This window comes from Meriones unguiculatus, chromosome X (genome assembly GCF_030254825.1).
Source record: "Meriones unguiculatus strain TT.TT164.6M chromosome X, Bangor_MerUng_6.1, whole genome shotgun sequence".
Classification (NCBI taxonomy): domain Eukaryota; kingdom Metazoa; phylum Chordata; class Mammalia; order Rodentia; family Muridae; genus Meriones; species Meriones unguiculatus.
Window position 1 is genome coordinate 30,833,609 of NC_083369.1, and position 15,407 is coordinate 30,849,015.

Sequence of the window (15,407 nt, forward strand, 5' to 3'; positions counted from 1 at the left end):
AACTAGAGGAAGATAAACTCAAACAGATTATGGCCATCCTTAAGAAAACAGAAGAAGATAAAGAAAAACAGATTATGGCCATCCATAAAGAAATCCATGAAGTGGCAGCCAAATACTATGTGTCCTTTAGAGAGGAAATACTTAATCATTGAAAGATATAAAAGAAACAGAGAATTGTTCAAACCAAAAGCTGAAGGAATTGAAGGGAAAACAGGAAAATACAGTCACACAGGTGAAGGAAATAGAAATAAACTGTTCAAGATATGAAGATTGAATTGGAAAAATTAAAGAAAACACAAATGGAGGAAATTGTGGAGAGAAAGAACTTAGGGAAGAAAACAGGAACTACAGAGGTTAGCATAACCAATAGGCTACAAGAAATGGAAGAAAGAATCTCAGGTGTGGAAGATAAAATGGAAGAAATAGATGTATCTGTCAAAGAAAATGTTAAATCTAAAAAATTCCTGACACAGACCGTCCAAGAAATTCAAGACAACATAAAAAGACAAAACCTAAGAATAATAGGAATAGAGGAAAAAGAAGATTCCCTGCACCAAGGTCCAGAAAATATTTTCAACAAAATCATTGAAGAAAATTTCCCCAACTTAAATGAGAGGCTAATAAGACTACAAGAGGCCTACAGAACACCCAATAAATTAGACCAGAAAAGAAAATCCTCCTGCCACATAATAATCAAAAGAGTAAGTATACAGAACAAAGAAAAAATACTAAAAGCTGCAAGGGAAAAAGGCCAAGTAACATATAATGGCAAACCCATCAGAATCACACCTGACTTTTCAAAAGAGACTATGAAAGCCAGAAGGGCCTGGATGGATATCATGCAGACCCAAAGAGAACACAGATGTGAGGCCAGGCTACTATACCCAGCAAAATTTTCAGTCTTCATAGACAGAGAAAACAAGATATTCAATGACAAAAACAAATTTCAACAATACCTACACATAAATCCAGCATTACAGAAGACACTAGAAGGGAAAATAAAACCCAAGAAAACTAGCTACTTTCAAGAAAACACAGAAAATAATTAAGTTAATCACAGTAAAACAAAAAGCAACCAAGCACAGAGACTTACTACCACAGCCAAAATCAAAATAAAAGGATCTAATAGCCACTGGTCATTAATCTCTCTCAACATCAATGGACTCAATTCTCCAATAGAAAGACACAGACTAACAGAATGAATGATTAAACAAAACCCAGCAATCTGTTGCTTACCAGAAACACACCTAAGGCACAAAGATAGGCATTACCTGAGAGTAAAGGGTTGGAAGACTGCTTTCCAAGAAAATGGACCCAAGAAGCAAGCAGGAGTAGCCATTCTAATATCGTATAAAATAGACTTTCAACCCAAATTAATAAAAGAGATGGGGAAGGAAACTTCATACTCATCAAGGGAAAATTCCACCAGGAAGACATCATAATCCTGAACATCTATGCCCCAAATAAAGGGCTCCCACATTTGTAAAAGAAACATTGATAAAACTTAAACCACACATAGATCCCCACACATTAATAGTGGGAGACTTCAACACCCCACTCCCAACAAAGGAAAGATCAACAAAACAGAAATTAAACAAAGAAACAATGTCTCTAACAAAGGTCATGAATCAAATGGAACTAACATACATTTACAGAACCTTACACCCAAACACAAAAGAATTTACCTTCTTCTCAGCACCTCATGGAACCTTCTCCAAAATAGACCATCTGGTTGGTCATGAAGCAAGTGTCAACAGATACAAGAGAATGAAACAATCACTTGTATCCTATCTGATCAGCATGGAATAAAGCTGGACATCAACAACAACAGAAACAGTAAAAAAAAACCTACACACACATGGAAACTAAACAACTTGCTACTAATTGACAGCTGGGTCAGGGAAGAAATAATGAAATTCAATAAATTTCAAAGAAGATGAAGGCACAACATACCCAAACTTGTGGGACACGGTGAAAGAAGTGCTAAGAGGAATGTTCATAGCACTGATGCCTTCAAGAAGAAATTTAAGATATCTCATTCAAGGAAATTAATGGCTCACCTAGAAACACTAGAAAAAGAAGAAGCAGACACATCAAGAAGGAGTAGATGGCTGGAAATAATGAAACTCAGGGCTGAAATCACTAAATGACAACCAAATAAAACAATTCAAAGAATCAATTAAAGAAAGAGGAGGTTCTTTGAGAAAATCAACAAGATAGACAAACCATTAGCCAATCTAACTAAAAGGTGGAGAGACACCATCCAAATCAACAAAATCAGAAATGAAACTACAGACACTGAGGAAATCCAAACAATCATTAGGACTTATTTCAAAAGTTTATAGGCCACAAAATTTGAAAATCTAAATGAAGTAGACAATTTTCCTGATCAAGTCCACTTACCAAAGCTGAATCAAGACCAGGTAAATGAATTAAATAGTCCAATATCCCTGAAATGGAAGCAGTCATCAACAGTCTCCCATCCAAAAACAGCCCAGAACCAGATGGTTTCAGTGCAAAATTCAACCAGACCTTCAAAGAAGAGCTAACTCCAGTTCACTTCAAAAGATTCCACAAAATAGAAATTGAAGGAACAGTACCACTACCAAACTCATTCTATGAAGCCACAGTCACCTTGGTACCTAAACCTTACAGATAAAATGAAAAAAGAGAATTTCAGGACAATTTCCCTTATGAACATTCATGCAAAAATATTCAACAAAATACTTGCAAACCGAATACAAGGACACATCAAAGATATCATCCACTTTGAAAAAGTAGGCTTCATCCCAGGTATACAAGGGTGGTTCAATATATGGAAATCAATCAATGTGATCCACCATATTAACAAACTGAACGAAAAAAACCCACATTATAATCTCCTTAGTTGCTGAAAAAGCATTTGAAAAAATCCAACATCCATTCATGTTTAAAGTATTGGAGAGATCAGGAATACAAGGAAAACATAGTAAAGGCAATATACAGAAAGCCTATAGCCAACATCAAACTGAACAGAGAGAAACTCAAATCAATCTCACTGAAATCAGCAACAAGACAAGGCTGCCCACTCTCTCCATATCTATTCTACATAGTTCTGGCAGTCCGTGCTAGAGAAATAAGACAGTTGAAGGAGATCAAGGGGATACAAATTGGAAAGGAAGAAGTCAAATTATCACTATTTGCAGATGATATGACAATATATCTGAGTGACCCCAAAAATTCTACCAGGGAATCCTACAGCTGATAAACACCTTCAGCAAAGTGACTGGATACAAAATTAACTCAAAAACATCTGTAGCCATCCTGAATACAAAATACAAAAGGGCTGAGAAAGAAATTAGGGAAACAACACCCTTCATAATAGCCACAAATGACATAAAGTACCTTGGTGTTACCCTAACCAAGCAAGTCAAACACTTTTATGAAAAAAATTTCAAGTCTCTGAAGAAAGAATTAGAAGAAGGTATCAGAAGATGGGAAGATCTCCCATGCTCATGGCTTAGCAGGATTAACATAGTGAAAATGGCCATCATACCAAAAGCAATCTACAAATTCAATGCAATTGCCATCAAATTAAAAACACAATTCTTTACAGACTTCTGAAGAAAAATTCTCAGCTTCTTATGGAATAACAAGTAGCCCAGAATTGCTAAAACAATCCTCTACAATAAAAGATCTTCTGGAGGTATCTCCATCCCTGATCTCAAGCTGTACTATAGAGCAACAGTTATAAAAACTGCATGGTCCTGGCATAGAAACAGAATGGTGGATCAATGGAACCGAACAGAGGACCCAGAAATAAACCCACACACTTATGGACACCTGATCTTTGACAAAGATGCCAAAGCCATACAATGCAAAAGTTAGTGTCTTCTAACTTAGAACCCCTGCACAGATGTCATGGCAGCTTGGTGTTCAAGCTGGTTACATAGTAAAGGGAATAGGGACTGCCTCTGACATAATCTGATTGGCCTGTTCTTTGATCACCTTCCCCTGACGGGAGATCAGACTTACCAGGCCACAGAAGATGACAATGAAGCCATTCCTGATGTGATCTGATAGAGTAAGATCAGAAGGAAGGAGAAGAGGATTTCCCTTCTCAGTGACTTGGAGATGGGCATGCATGAAGAAGGAGGAGGGAGGATGGGACCAGGACGGGAGGAGGGAGGGCCTTATGGGGGGGATACAAAGTGAATAAACTGTAATTAATAAAAATCAATGAATTTAATTATAAGAAAAGGATAGCATCTTCAACAAATGGTGCTGGTCTAACTGGATATCTACACGTAGAAAAATGCAAATAGATCCATACTTATCATCCTGCACAAAACTAAAGCCCAATTGGGTCGAAGACCTCAAAATAAAACCAGACACATTAAATCGGTTAGAAGAAAAAGTTGGGAAGACCCTAGAACTCATTGGTACAGGAGACAACTTCCTGAACAGTACACTAACAGAACAGGTTCTAAGAGCAACAATTCATAAATGGGACCTCATGAAACTGAAAGTCTTCTGTAAAGAAAAGGACACCATCATCAAAACAAAACGAATGCCTACAGATTGGGAAAGAATCATTAGACAGAGGGGTAATATCCAGTATATATAAAGAACTAACGAAGCTGAAAAGCAACAAACCAAGTAATCCACTTAAAAAATGGGGAACAGAGATAAACAGAGAATTCTCAATAGAAGAATGTGGAATGGCAGAGAAACACTTAAAGAAATTCTCAACCTCATTAGCCATCAGGGAAATGGAAATCAAAACGACCCTGAGATTTCACCTTACACCCATCAGAATGGCCAAGATCAAAAATTCAAATGACAACACATGCTGGAGAGATTGTGGAGAAAGGGGAACACTTCTCCACTGCTGGTGGGAATGTAAACTTTTACAACCACTCTGGAAATCAATCTGGTGCTTTCTCAGACAACTAGGAATAACATTTCCTCAAGATCCAGCCATACCATTCTTAGGCATATATCCAAAAGAGACTCAAGTACACAATAAGGACATTTTCTCAACCATGTTTGTAGCAGCTTTATTTGTAGTGGCCAGAAGATGGAAACAACCCAGATTTCCCTCAACTGAAGAATGGATACAGAAAGTGTGGTACCTCTACACAATGGAATATTACTCAGCATTAAAAACAAGGATATCATGAAATTTGAAGATAAATGGTGGCACCTGGAAATGATCATCCTGAGTGAGCTATTCTAGAAACAGAAAGACACACATGGTATATACTCACTCATATACACATATAGTATAGGATAAACATACTACAATCTGTACATCTAAAGAAACTAATCAAGAGGGAGGATTCTTTCTAAAATGCTCAATTCCCATCCCGAAAAGCAAAGAGGATGGACATCAGAAGAAGAAAACAGGAAACAAGTTCTGAACCTGCCACAGAGGGCCTCTGAAAAGCTCTGCCCTGCAGACTATCAAAGCAGATGCTGAGACTTATGTCCAACTGTTGGGCAGAGTACATGGAATCTTATGAAAGAAATGGGAAATAATAAGATTTGGAGAGGACAGGAACTACACAAGGAGAACAACAGAACCAGGAAAGTTGAACACAGGAGTCTTTCCAGAGACTCATACTCCAACCAAGTACCATGCATGGAGATAACCTAGAACCCCATCGCAGATATAGCCCATGGCAGTTCAGTGTCTAAGTGGGTTCCATAGTAATGGGAAGAGGGAATGCCTCTGACATAAACTGATTGGCCTGATCTTTGATCACCTCCCCCTGAGAGGGGAGCAGCCTTACCAGGCCACCGAAGATGACAATGCAGCCACTCCTGATGAGATTTGATAGACTAAGATCAGAAGGAAGGAGAGGGGGACCTCCCATATCAGTGGACTTGGGGAGGGGAATACATGAAGAAGGGGGAGGAAAGGTCGGATTAGGAGGGGAGGAGGGAAGAGTTTATGGTGGCATACAGAGTGAATAAAGTGTAACTAATAAAAGTTAAAAAAATAAAAAAGAAATTAATGTTAGATCCATTACAGTGGGTTCATTTCTTATTTTGCTACAGTATAACAGATAATGTAAATATTTCATTCTTATCTGTCCCAATAGACAGTAAGCATATAAGTCACAAAGTGAATTGGTAGCTCATAGGTAAACAAAATTGTATTGGATGTGCAAATAATGTGGGTGTTACAGAAAAAAAGAATAACAAGATAGTGGTGTAGTTGAACAGAGACAACACTGAGCTACCTCTGGTGTTCTCTTAAGTAAATAATGTAGTCTGTCCAAAAACAATAATGTACACAAATAAAATTTTAACCACTTGCTTCTGAAAAGGATTCCTACAAAAATAACTACCAGCACAATTTTAGACTTCTGGAAAATATTTTCATACCAAATATCTAAATTGCTTCCGAATACTTAGTTATTACTATTTTGTCTTAGTCTGACTTATATTACTTGTAAATACATAACTGATTTTTAAAAATCCTGTATCAGTGAACTATTTACCAAAAAGATAGTAATGGGCTCCTGTAGGATAATTACTCCAAAGGCAGTGGTCATTTGACTAATCTACAGTCCCAAAATGAATTCCATCCTATGGACAGACATCAAATCTTAGCAAGTAACATTTGGTTACTTCCATAACTATCATGCCACTATTGTAGCAGCGGTCCCATTATAGGTTGTAGTCCCATTATAGGTTATAGTCTGGACCTGGGCAAGTCTCTTGATGGTATTCTTCTTCAGAAGACTTCCTAGGAGCCTATAACACTTTAAAAACCATTTTAAAAGGATGGAAGTTTGTAGCACAGTTTAGATGGATGTCTCAGTACAGGGGAGGAAGGGCCTTCAAGGAACATACCCAGGATATCTATTCCCTCCAGAAGAATCAGGAACCAGATACCACCTCTCTTGAGAAGGCAACTCCAGATTATTTTCACTGTTGAACTTTATCTAACTTTATAATTTTAATGGTAGAATATAGTCATTTGTGCTTATTATAGATGTTTTAGCTACATGAGGATTGTGACTACCCTTGATCACGCAGTCTCACCCTCCTTTCTGGTAACAGGATAAGGATTCTTTTACACTTGGGACACTGTAATTTCCACTGGTCTCCCTGGTAGCAAACAGCATACTCTACTGCCTTTGTCCTGGCCCAGGGGGAAACCTTTCCACATTCCAATAATTCCACTAATGCCAGTAAAGAACGTTATTTTTTTTCTTCATTGGTCAGACTGCCTCTCCTCTCTTTCTTGGTATCGGCTAATGAATATTTTCTTTGCAAATTCTAATAGCTTGCTTGGGAAATGGGTGGGGGGAAGAGAAAAGTATCGTGGGGCTGGGAGGAAATGAGGGAGGGGGCTACAGCTTGGATTTTATTTCCAGTTAAAACAAGAAAGTATTTAAATTTGGCCATTTTTTATAACCAGTGCAAGTATGTTTAGGGAAGTGCTCTGGTACAAGAAAAATTTACCACTTCTTCCTATTTCATCCTGTGATGATGTAACCTAAGTTCAGTAGAGACCAATCACCTTTTATCTCTTTATTGTTTTATTTTATTTGTTTTGTTGCTGAATATTGAACCCAGGCCTGTTTCACATGACAAGGTAGCACTCTACTGTGAGCTATAGCTTCACCCCAGAAGTCTTATTCTTTCATTTGCAACAGCTGATATGGAGAATTAAAGAAGGAAATATCAAATCTTTGAAAACTCCTTCAGAATTTCTTATGGTAGGTACCCAAGACATGATTTACTACACCTACTGGTAAGAAAGAAAGAATTTTTGCAGTTTTCTCACTTGTAGTATATCTGTTTGTATTTGCATAAAGAGATGGAATTGTAGGATGGCTAAGGTCTCATGGAATTCAGAGCTTTTTTCTCCTGAGTAAAATATACTTACCTGGAGAACTTTCAGGGGGCGGTGCCTGTGGAAGTCCAATGATAGGGTACATCCAATATATTGCATGAGTTTCTCCATGGTCTACTCCAAAAAATCTATTTAGAAATTAAAATACATAAAGTTAACACAGGACAGAAATACTGTCAATATAGATCAAGGGAATAATAATCATATATCTGTATCTATAATATAGGGATGTAATAGCAATTAGTGAAAAAAAGAGGCCATGGATATGAAAGAGCAAGTTGGGTATATGAGAATGTTTTGAGTGAGAAAAGAAAATGATAAAATTATTTTATAATCTTAAAAATAAAATATCTAAGAAAAAAGAAAAAATGTTGTATTCTTTGTTGCTCTAAAGTTATTTTAGTAAAGCTTATGCAATTATATTTAGGCAGAGCGACTTACAGAATAGGAAACATTTTCTTAATCAGTTGATGTTATAAAGATGTGGTCATAGAAAATTATTCTAAAGTAAATCATCATGAGGTGTAAGTTAAAATGTAGGAGTTTTACTCATTACCTTCCAAAAGTACATTTGTATTTATTTCTGTAACTAAATGGTGACTGGGAGTTAAGACAGTTCATATAGGTGATAGCCTAAATTATACAGTGAAAATCACAACATCCAAAACCCTATTAATTACAGAAAAGCATGTAAACTTTTATTTTAAGGTGATACTAGTTAAAATGCGAGCATACATCTCATCTACTACTAGGAAATAAATTTAGAAAAGTTTGGTCATTTCTGAAGATGGAATTTTCTTATAAAATAAAATATGAAACACTGCACAGAAGACCATCTTTGCATGTGATTTGTGTATCTGGCTCCTATGACACCATAGCCAAAAGGGCTCTGTGCCTTTAAGAACTCTTCTACAATTCTTACTACATTTTAGCAAGATTACTTTCATTGTAATTTCTCACTGAAATGCTACATACATGTGTACATGTAATTAACTGTGACTCTGGACATGGTGAATGCCTGGCTGAATAGATAATAATTGAACCACAGTAGAAACCATGTGGAGAAGAAATATACAAATGTATGATAAATTAAGGTTTTGATTTTAATTAAGGTTTCTAGACTAACTAAACTATAAAAACAGAGGAAACATTTAAGATTTGTGTGCTTATTGAAATATGCTTCATTTGCAGCTAAGCAAAGAATGTAAGTTACCTTCATTCTAGAAATCCACTGAAATGATACACCTTGGTTTGAGCAGTGTTTCATCACTTGTTGCATGCGAGCTTTACAAGTTCTCCATTTTGTTCAGACAAGCTGCTAATGCAGGTGGCCCTCAAGTTATTATTTCTTGAATTGGCGGTCACTTATTATTTTCCCTTTGTATGTATCTGAATGGTTAAAGGTAATACTGATCTTGTTGACTACTCTGAACTACAACAAACATTTTATTTTTCTGGACATAAGAGCTGCAGTAGTACAGATCATATTGAGCTTTATGTTATCATACATTATAGACACCTATCACAAAAAGTTCAGTCAAAACACAAAGTATTTTCTTTCTATGTCATAATTGTTACCTCTTAGTCTCTGCACTTAGTTCTTCAAAATTGTCAATAAGCCACTTTTTTTTGTTTGCTCTCTTCACTTTAACAATCATCATTGTTTTGTATAACGTCATAGCAGAAGGTATAAATAAAACCGAGATATCTAAGTTTCCTTTGGGAGGAATGACAATTCCTGTAAAACACATAAAAAATTTTAAAATGTTATAACATGCTTGCTCAGCCATGTTCATTACTGCTCTACTCACAATAGCCAGAATGAAAACAACTGAAATGTCCTTCTGCTAATAAAAGGATAATAAAAATGTGGTACGTATACACAATGGAAAGATACATGAAATCATGAAATTTGCATGTAAGTGGATGGAACTGGAAAATATTATACTGAATGAGATAATCAGGCCCAGAAAGGCAAATGCTATATGCTCTTTTTTAAATTTTACACCATTGGTAAGTTGTAAATGCTTTACTATCTTTCGACTAAATTTCATGAACTGTATTCGAATATCCATTTTTCTCTAAGGTAAAAAGTGTCTCCTGAAAAAGCTTTGAATTTGATAATTCATAAACTGAGGGCTAAGGTTATCTATAGTGATAAAATAACCAAAAACTCATGAATTTTTGCCAACACTTGATACATTTTATGAACATTTGCAGCAATTTATAGAAGAAAGGGTAAGACCTGTTTGTTGTGCATTTGAGGAGGCTTTAATCTTTAATTAAAAATCAAAATATGCACAGGGTCTTTTCTGAGACTGACATTCAACCAAGGACCATGTATGGATATAACCTAGAACCTCTGCTCGGATGTAGCCTGTGGTAGCTCAGTAACCAACTGGTTTGCCAAAGTGAGGGGTGAACAAGGACTATTTCTAAGAGGAACTCAATGACTGGCTCTTTGGCCTCCCCACCCCCCAAGGGAGGAGCAGTCCTGTTAGGCCACAGAGGAGGGCTTTGCAGCCAGTCCTGAAGATACCTGATAAAACAGGATCAGAAGAATGGGGAGGAGGTCTCCCCCATCAGTGGACTTGGAAAGGGGCACGGTGGAGATGAGGGAGGGAGGGAGGGACTGGGAGGAAATGAGGGATCGGGACACGGCTGGGATACAGAGTTAATAAAATGTAACTGATAAGAAAAAAATAAAATTCAAAATAAATAAATAAATAAAATATTGAAGATAAAAAAAATCAAAATACGTTCAACATCTAAACATGTTTTTGTTTTGGTCCCAGGTGTGGGATGTGAGACTGATTCAGATGGTCCACAGCAGCAAACTATTTGCTTTGAGCAGGCTCTGAGAGGAGTTCTTTGTCAGCTGCAGATATTTTAAATCTGAGGACTCTAGAGAGAGAATAAATGCCAGTGCCCAGAGAGCTAGACAGGTGAGAAAGAACAAGGCTGTTCCTGCTTCTTTCTTGCTGCTCTTGGTTGCTGTTGTGAGACAAGAAGTTAGAGATTTCCTGAAATGAAGGCCAGAGAGGCTCCAAAGAGCCCAACAACATTAACCAGCAGGAAGCAGCCAAGAAAGAGAACTGTGATCCCTCTCCCACTATCCCTTTCTTTCTCTGACCTCATGTTGGGGTGTTGAAAGGGATTGTGGTGGAGTAGGGAGAAAAAGATAAAATAAATGTAAATAAGAGTTGTGGGTTTTTTTGTTTGTTTGTTTTGTTTTGTTTTGTTTTAGTATACCAACCGTTCATTTTTTTTTTTTTTTTTTGGTGCCCTCAGGTTACTGGCAATAATACTTTTCCATCCCCAAGAAGACCAAAATATTACTTAATTTAAATTTAAAAAGTGGTGTATCCTGCCACCTAGTTATCATAACTCTCAGAGTCAGAAGCCAGAAAAACGTCTGAAATACTTTATTGTCGGATTAACTAGAAAAGTTTGAGGTTTACTAAAGACGACCTAAATAAAAATCATGCTACATATGAAGCTTGTTGAATACAAACTCAAGGGAACTGGATATGTTCCATGTAAGTGAGGGCCCTGGAAGACACCAGTAGAAATATAACTTATTGAAGAAAGTATTCTACTTTCTATCCTATCTTGGTGAGTCCAAAGTTTTGTACCTAAATCACTTTGTATCAAAACTTGCAACTTCAATCCCAAACCATCCTTTTAGACCTAAAACATCTCCTTAAATTCTAAAGAACTTAATTGCAAGATTATAACTGTTTATTCTTCAACCTCATCAGAGAACTGAGCATTAATAATAGCTGAATAAAACAGTAAGTGCAGAGGGAGCAGCTTCCAAAATTATAGAAATGACAGAGACTGCTGGCTGCCTGGACAGTCACCAAAGATATCATTATAATGTTGGAGCATTATCTTCAGCTCAGAGTACCTTACAGACCTTTCTTTGAAGCAGGTATTATGACAGACTTTCCTATCTTGTCCTTGCAAAGCTCAGCAAACCACTTTCCTGTATCAGGTTTCTCCATCATTCTGTCTACAGTAGAAATAAAACCATTCCTTGCCCACTAGCTAGCTTGTCACATATAGTGCCATGTCCTAAATGAGAATTTTATTTGATGCTCATCATCTTCTACAAAGTCAAAAAGAGGTGATGCTACTCATTGTCAAAAAATTCTCAAATTAAGAAAATATCTTTAAATGCTATATTCTATAGATCTCTGAGGTTTTTGAAGACCATTTATCTCTCTAGTATATCTGAATTACTTGTTTCCAGCCATATACTGACTGATTAATATGTTCACTTTAGTTTAACTGAACTAGTACCTAACAAAACCACAAATTTTATTCACTATTCATATGCATTTCTTAATTATTCTAAACAGTTTATGATAGCAGCTTTTAAAAGGATTAGAACTTCACATTGCATTGTTAAGAATTACCTAGGTAAAATACCTTAAAATGATTTGATAGAGTATGCTCTAAACAAAATATAACCATAATTTTGTATCAATAGACAAAGATGTATAAGATTCAATAATCCACCCTTTTATCCTATTGTACCTATATTATTTCTCTACCCCTTTTTTTGTTAAAATAAAAAGGAATGATACTGGTTGCTAATTACATTTGGACTAGGCATTATAAATGTAATTTTTACCTCATAGTATATAGTTTACTGATGTCAGAGAAATGTTGCAGAATATTTGATCCCATTGTGAACCCAAAAATTTTGAACTGGAAAACTTTGTTTATTGTTTGGTTTGCTTGAGCAATGACACAAACCTTTAATCCAAGAACTTTCTGTTTATTGTAAACAGGTGATTATGATGTGGTTCACCCAGCCCTAGAAAACACCCTTCATCCAAGAGCTTTCTGTAAAGAGGATTTAATAAAGTTAACCCTAGGTCAAGAAGTGGAGCAAGAAACCAGCTGACAGATTAAAGAGTAGGAGGGACTTTGAGTTGAGAGATATATAAGACAGCATGGAGAAGAAAGGGATTAGCTCAAACTCTTGCTTAAGTTTAGGCTTCAGCTTCTCAGCTCCCTGGATTTTAGGGCTTTGAGTTGGCAAACCTTTGGCTGCATGTTCTCTCCCCAATTTTTTCCTTTTCTCCCATTTGCTACAGGCTGTCAGCTGAGCTAGTGAGTCTTTTGGGTTTGTTTATTTATTTACTTATTTTCCATTCAAACTTGAGCTGAGAAGGAAAGTTAGCTGGTTACTTTCTCTGCCTATCTAAGCGAGCAGATTTTCACCTCCTTCCAAATGCATTATTTTAAGACAAACCTTTGAAAAAATAATCCCACCAATTGAACAAAATGGAGATATTGGTGGAATGGTGACACAGCCTTTAGGGCAATTTTTAACAGTGCAGGCACTTTTTACAACATCTAAGGAGTTATTTACTACACTGCAAAATAAAACCCTTGTTGTAAAATTGATGATAATTAAAGCCCTATTGTTTTAGGTAATTATACTAACACCTTTAAGACCATTAAGAATGATGTGAGAAAATGAATCAATTTAAAAATATTTTAACACAAAATTTTTAAATAAATAAATTTTAAATAATACAGGAAATGTTCTAAGGCCAAGTACTGTATTTAATACTTAATATTTCTTAAATCCCATTTCTGAGGTATTAATCATGCAATCTCTTATTTACTTGTCAGAAATCATCAAATAGTGCTGATCATTTTAGAAATGAGATAACTGAAACAATTTGTTTAGACATTTTTTATCCAAAATCCCAATGAAAATTTGTACAGTTAACTAAGGGATATCTTATCTTCCCTGTTTTCTGTATGAGCTCTATGTTTGTAATAGACCATTGCTGTATGAAGCAGATTTAATTAGGTTGAATATGTTTTCCAAAAATAACAACTCTGTACAATGGGAACATACTTATATTTTGCATACAGAGTTTTGATGAGAACATGTACGGTGTTTGATCCTTGTATCATCTTCTTTTTATTGGTATTTTTACTTTGGCTCTCAAACAATCAGTATAGTAAGAATTTTATCCTTATAAATCCCTTTCTAATGTAATGTAGGAGTAATCTAAATGAGTGTATATCCAGAATATCACAAATGCAAATCCCATGAAGTGTATATACTTTTATAGAAATATCAGTCTTAGTTTTAATTACTTATTTCTTAATAACTGAACACTTTGTCTATTTATATTTATTCATTTTATTAAATTTATTTTGTCTATTTCTAATATAGTCTAATATAAACAATGAAGACCATATGCCATGATACTGATATTTACATGGGGATAGTTATAGAAACATAAACTTATTTCAAAGATGACTGGTGTGGGGGCCAGTAAATGACTCAGTGGGTAAAGGTACTTTCCAAGTAAGACTGCTGAGTACTTGTTTCTTATGGTAACAGAAAATTGTATATGTGCACACACATTTAGAGAAAAGGTCAGGAATCAAAACAGTTTGGTTTCATTAAAGTACAGGATGATACAACCATTTTCTTGAAACTATTTCAGTGGAATTATTTACCAGCACCTATATGTGAAGATGTATATTAAAACATCTCCTAAAAAAATCTACAACAAGGAAAATAATTAAAAGGCAGAAGTAAAAAGAAAACAACCTTCCTGGCCCCCATAGGCTCAGATATTTGAATGTTTTATTCCAAGTTGGTGTACTGTTTAGAAAGAATTAGGAAGTATTGCCTTGTTAATGGAAGGATGGCCTTGTTGGAGAAGGTGTGTTACTGGGAGTGGGCTTTGAGGTTTCAAAATCCCACACCATTTCCAGCTAGAACTCTCTGCTGCTCGTTTGTAGATGAGACATATGGACTCAACCACTGCTCCAGTGCCAAGCCTGCCTGCTGCAATATGCTCCCCACCATCAAGGTCATATACTAAACCTCTGAAATCAAAACCTGGATCTATTGGTTTTCCCTTTGAATTAAAATGTTCAACATCTTAATTGTTATGAGATTTTTCTGTCTTCTTTGAAGAAAATTCTTCAAGAGAGATAAGATTCAAGACAGCCTAAGAGAAGCTCCTAGTGTTCACCTATGTCACAAAGAAGAACCAGAGAAAGCAAAGAATCACCACATTTTAACTGATCAAGACAGAATACTGCAACTGGGGAAGGGAATAAGGAGTACCTCAATGGTATATCAACACAAGACAGCAACAGAGTAACTGTTACACTGTAAGTGTAACCATGGCTCCTTCAATAGAGAAGGACTCTACAATTTCAGAGAAAGGTAACCTGGAGCATCTTAATAATTTCCTCTATTAATGCTAGAGACTGATTTTAATAACTATAGAATTACACCAAAGTTCTTCCCAAATTTTCATGCAAATCATATTCAAAAGAGCTTCCCCAAGGAAGCACAACACAGTCAGTAGACAATACAGAGATTGGACAGGCAACACAGAGACTTGATAAGACAACACAGAGACTGGACTGACAAAAGAGATAATGGACAAAAAGATACAGGTAGCTTTCCCGGGACTTGGCCAATATCCCAAATTTTCATAGTGCACCCAAAAGACATCTTTGCCTACAAAACTCTCCTATTCACAAAAGTTGGCGGGGG

At 36.0% G+C, this 15,407-nt stretch overlaps 1 protein-coding gene across 1 annotated transcript in view; it reads right to left on the minus strand.

The window, feature by feature from the left end:
- The window catches only part of LOC110542726 (cilia and flagella-associated protein 47-like), a 554,711-nt gene that overhangs the window by 58,867 nt on the left and 480,437 nt on the right, over positions 1-15,407 (minus strand). Inside the window, exons 59-60 of the mRNA XM_060375216.1 lie at positions 9,431-9,590; positions 7,886-7,980 (exon numbers count right to left, since the gene is read on the minus strand). Coding sequence (XP_060231199.1) covers positions 7,886-7,980; positions 9,431-9,590 — 255 coding nt within the window. The remainder of the gene's footprint in view (positions 1-7,885; positions 7,981-9,430; positions 9,591-15,407) is intronic.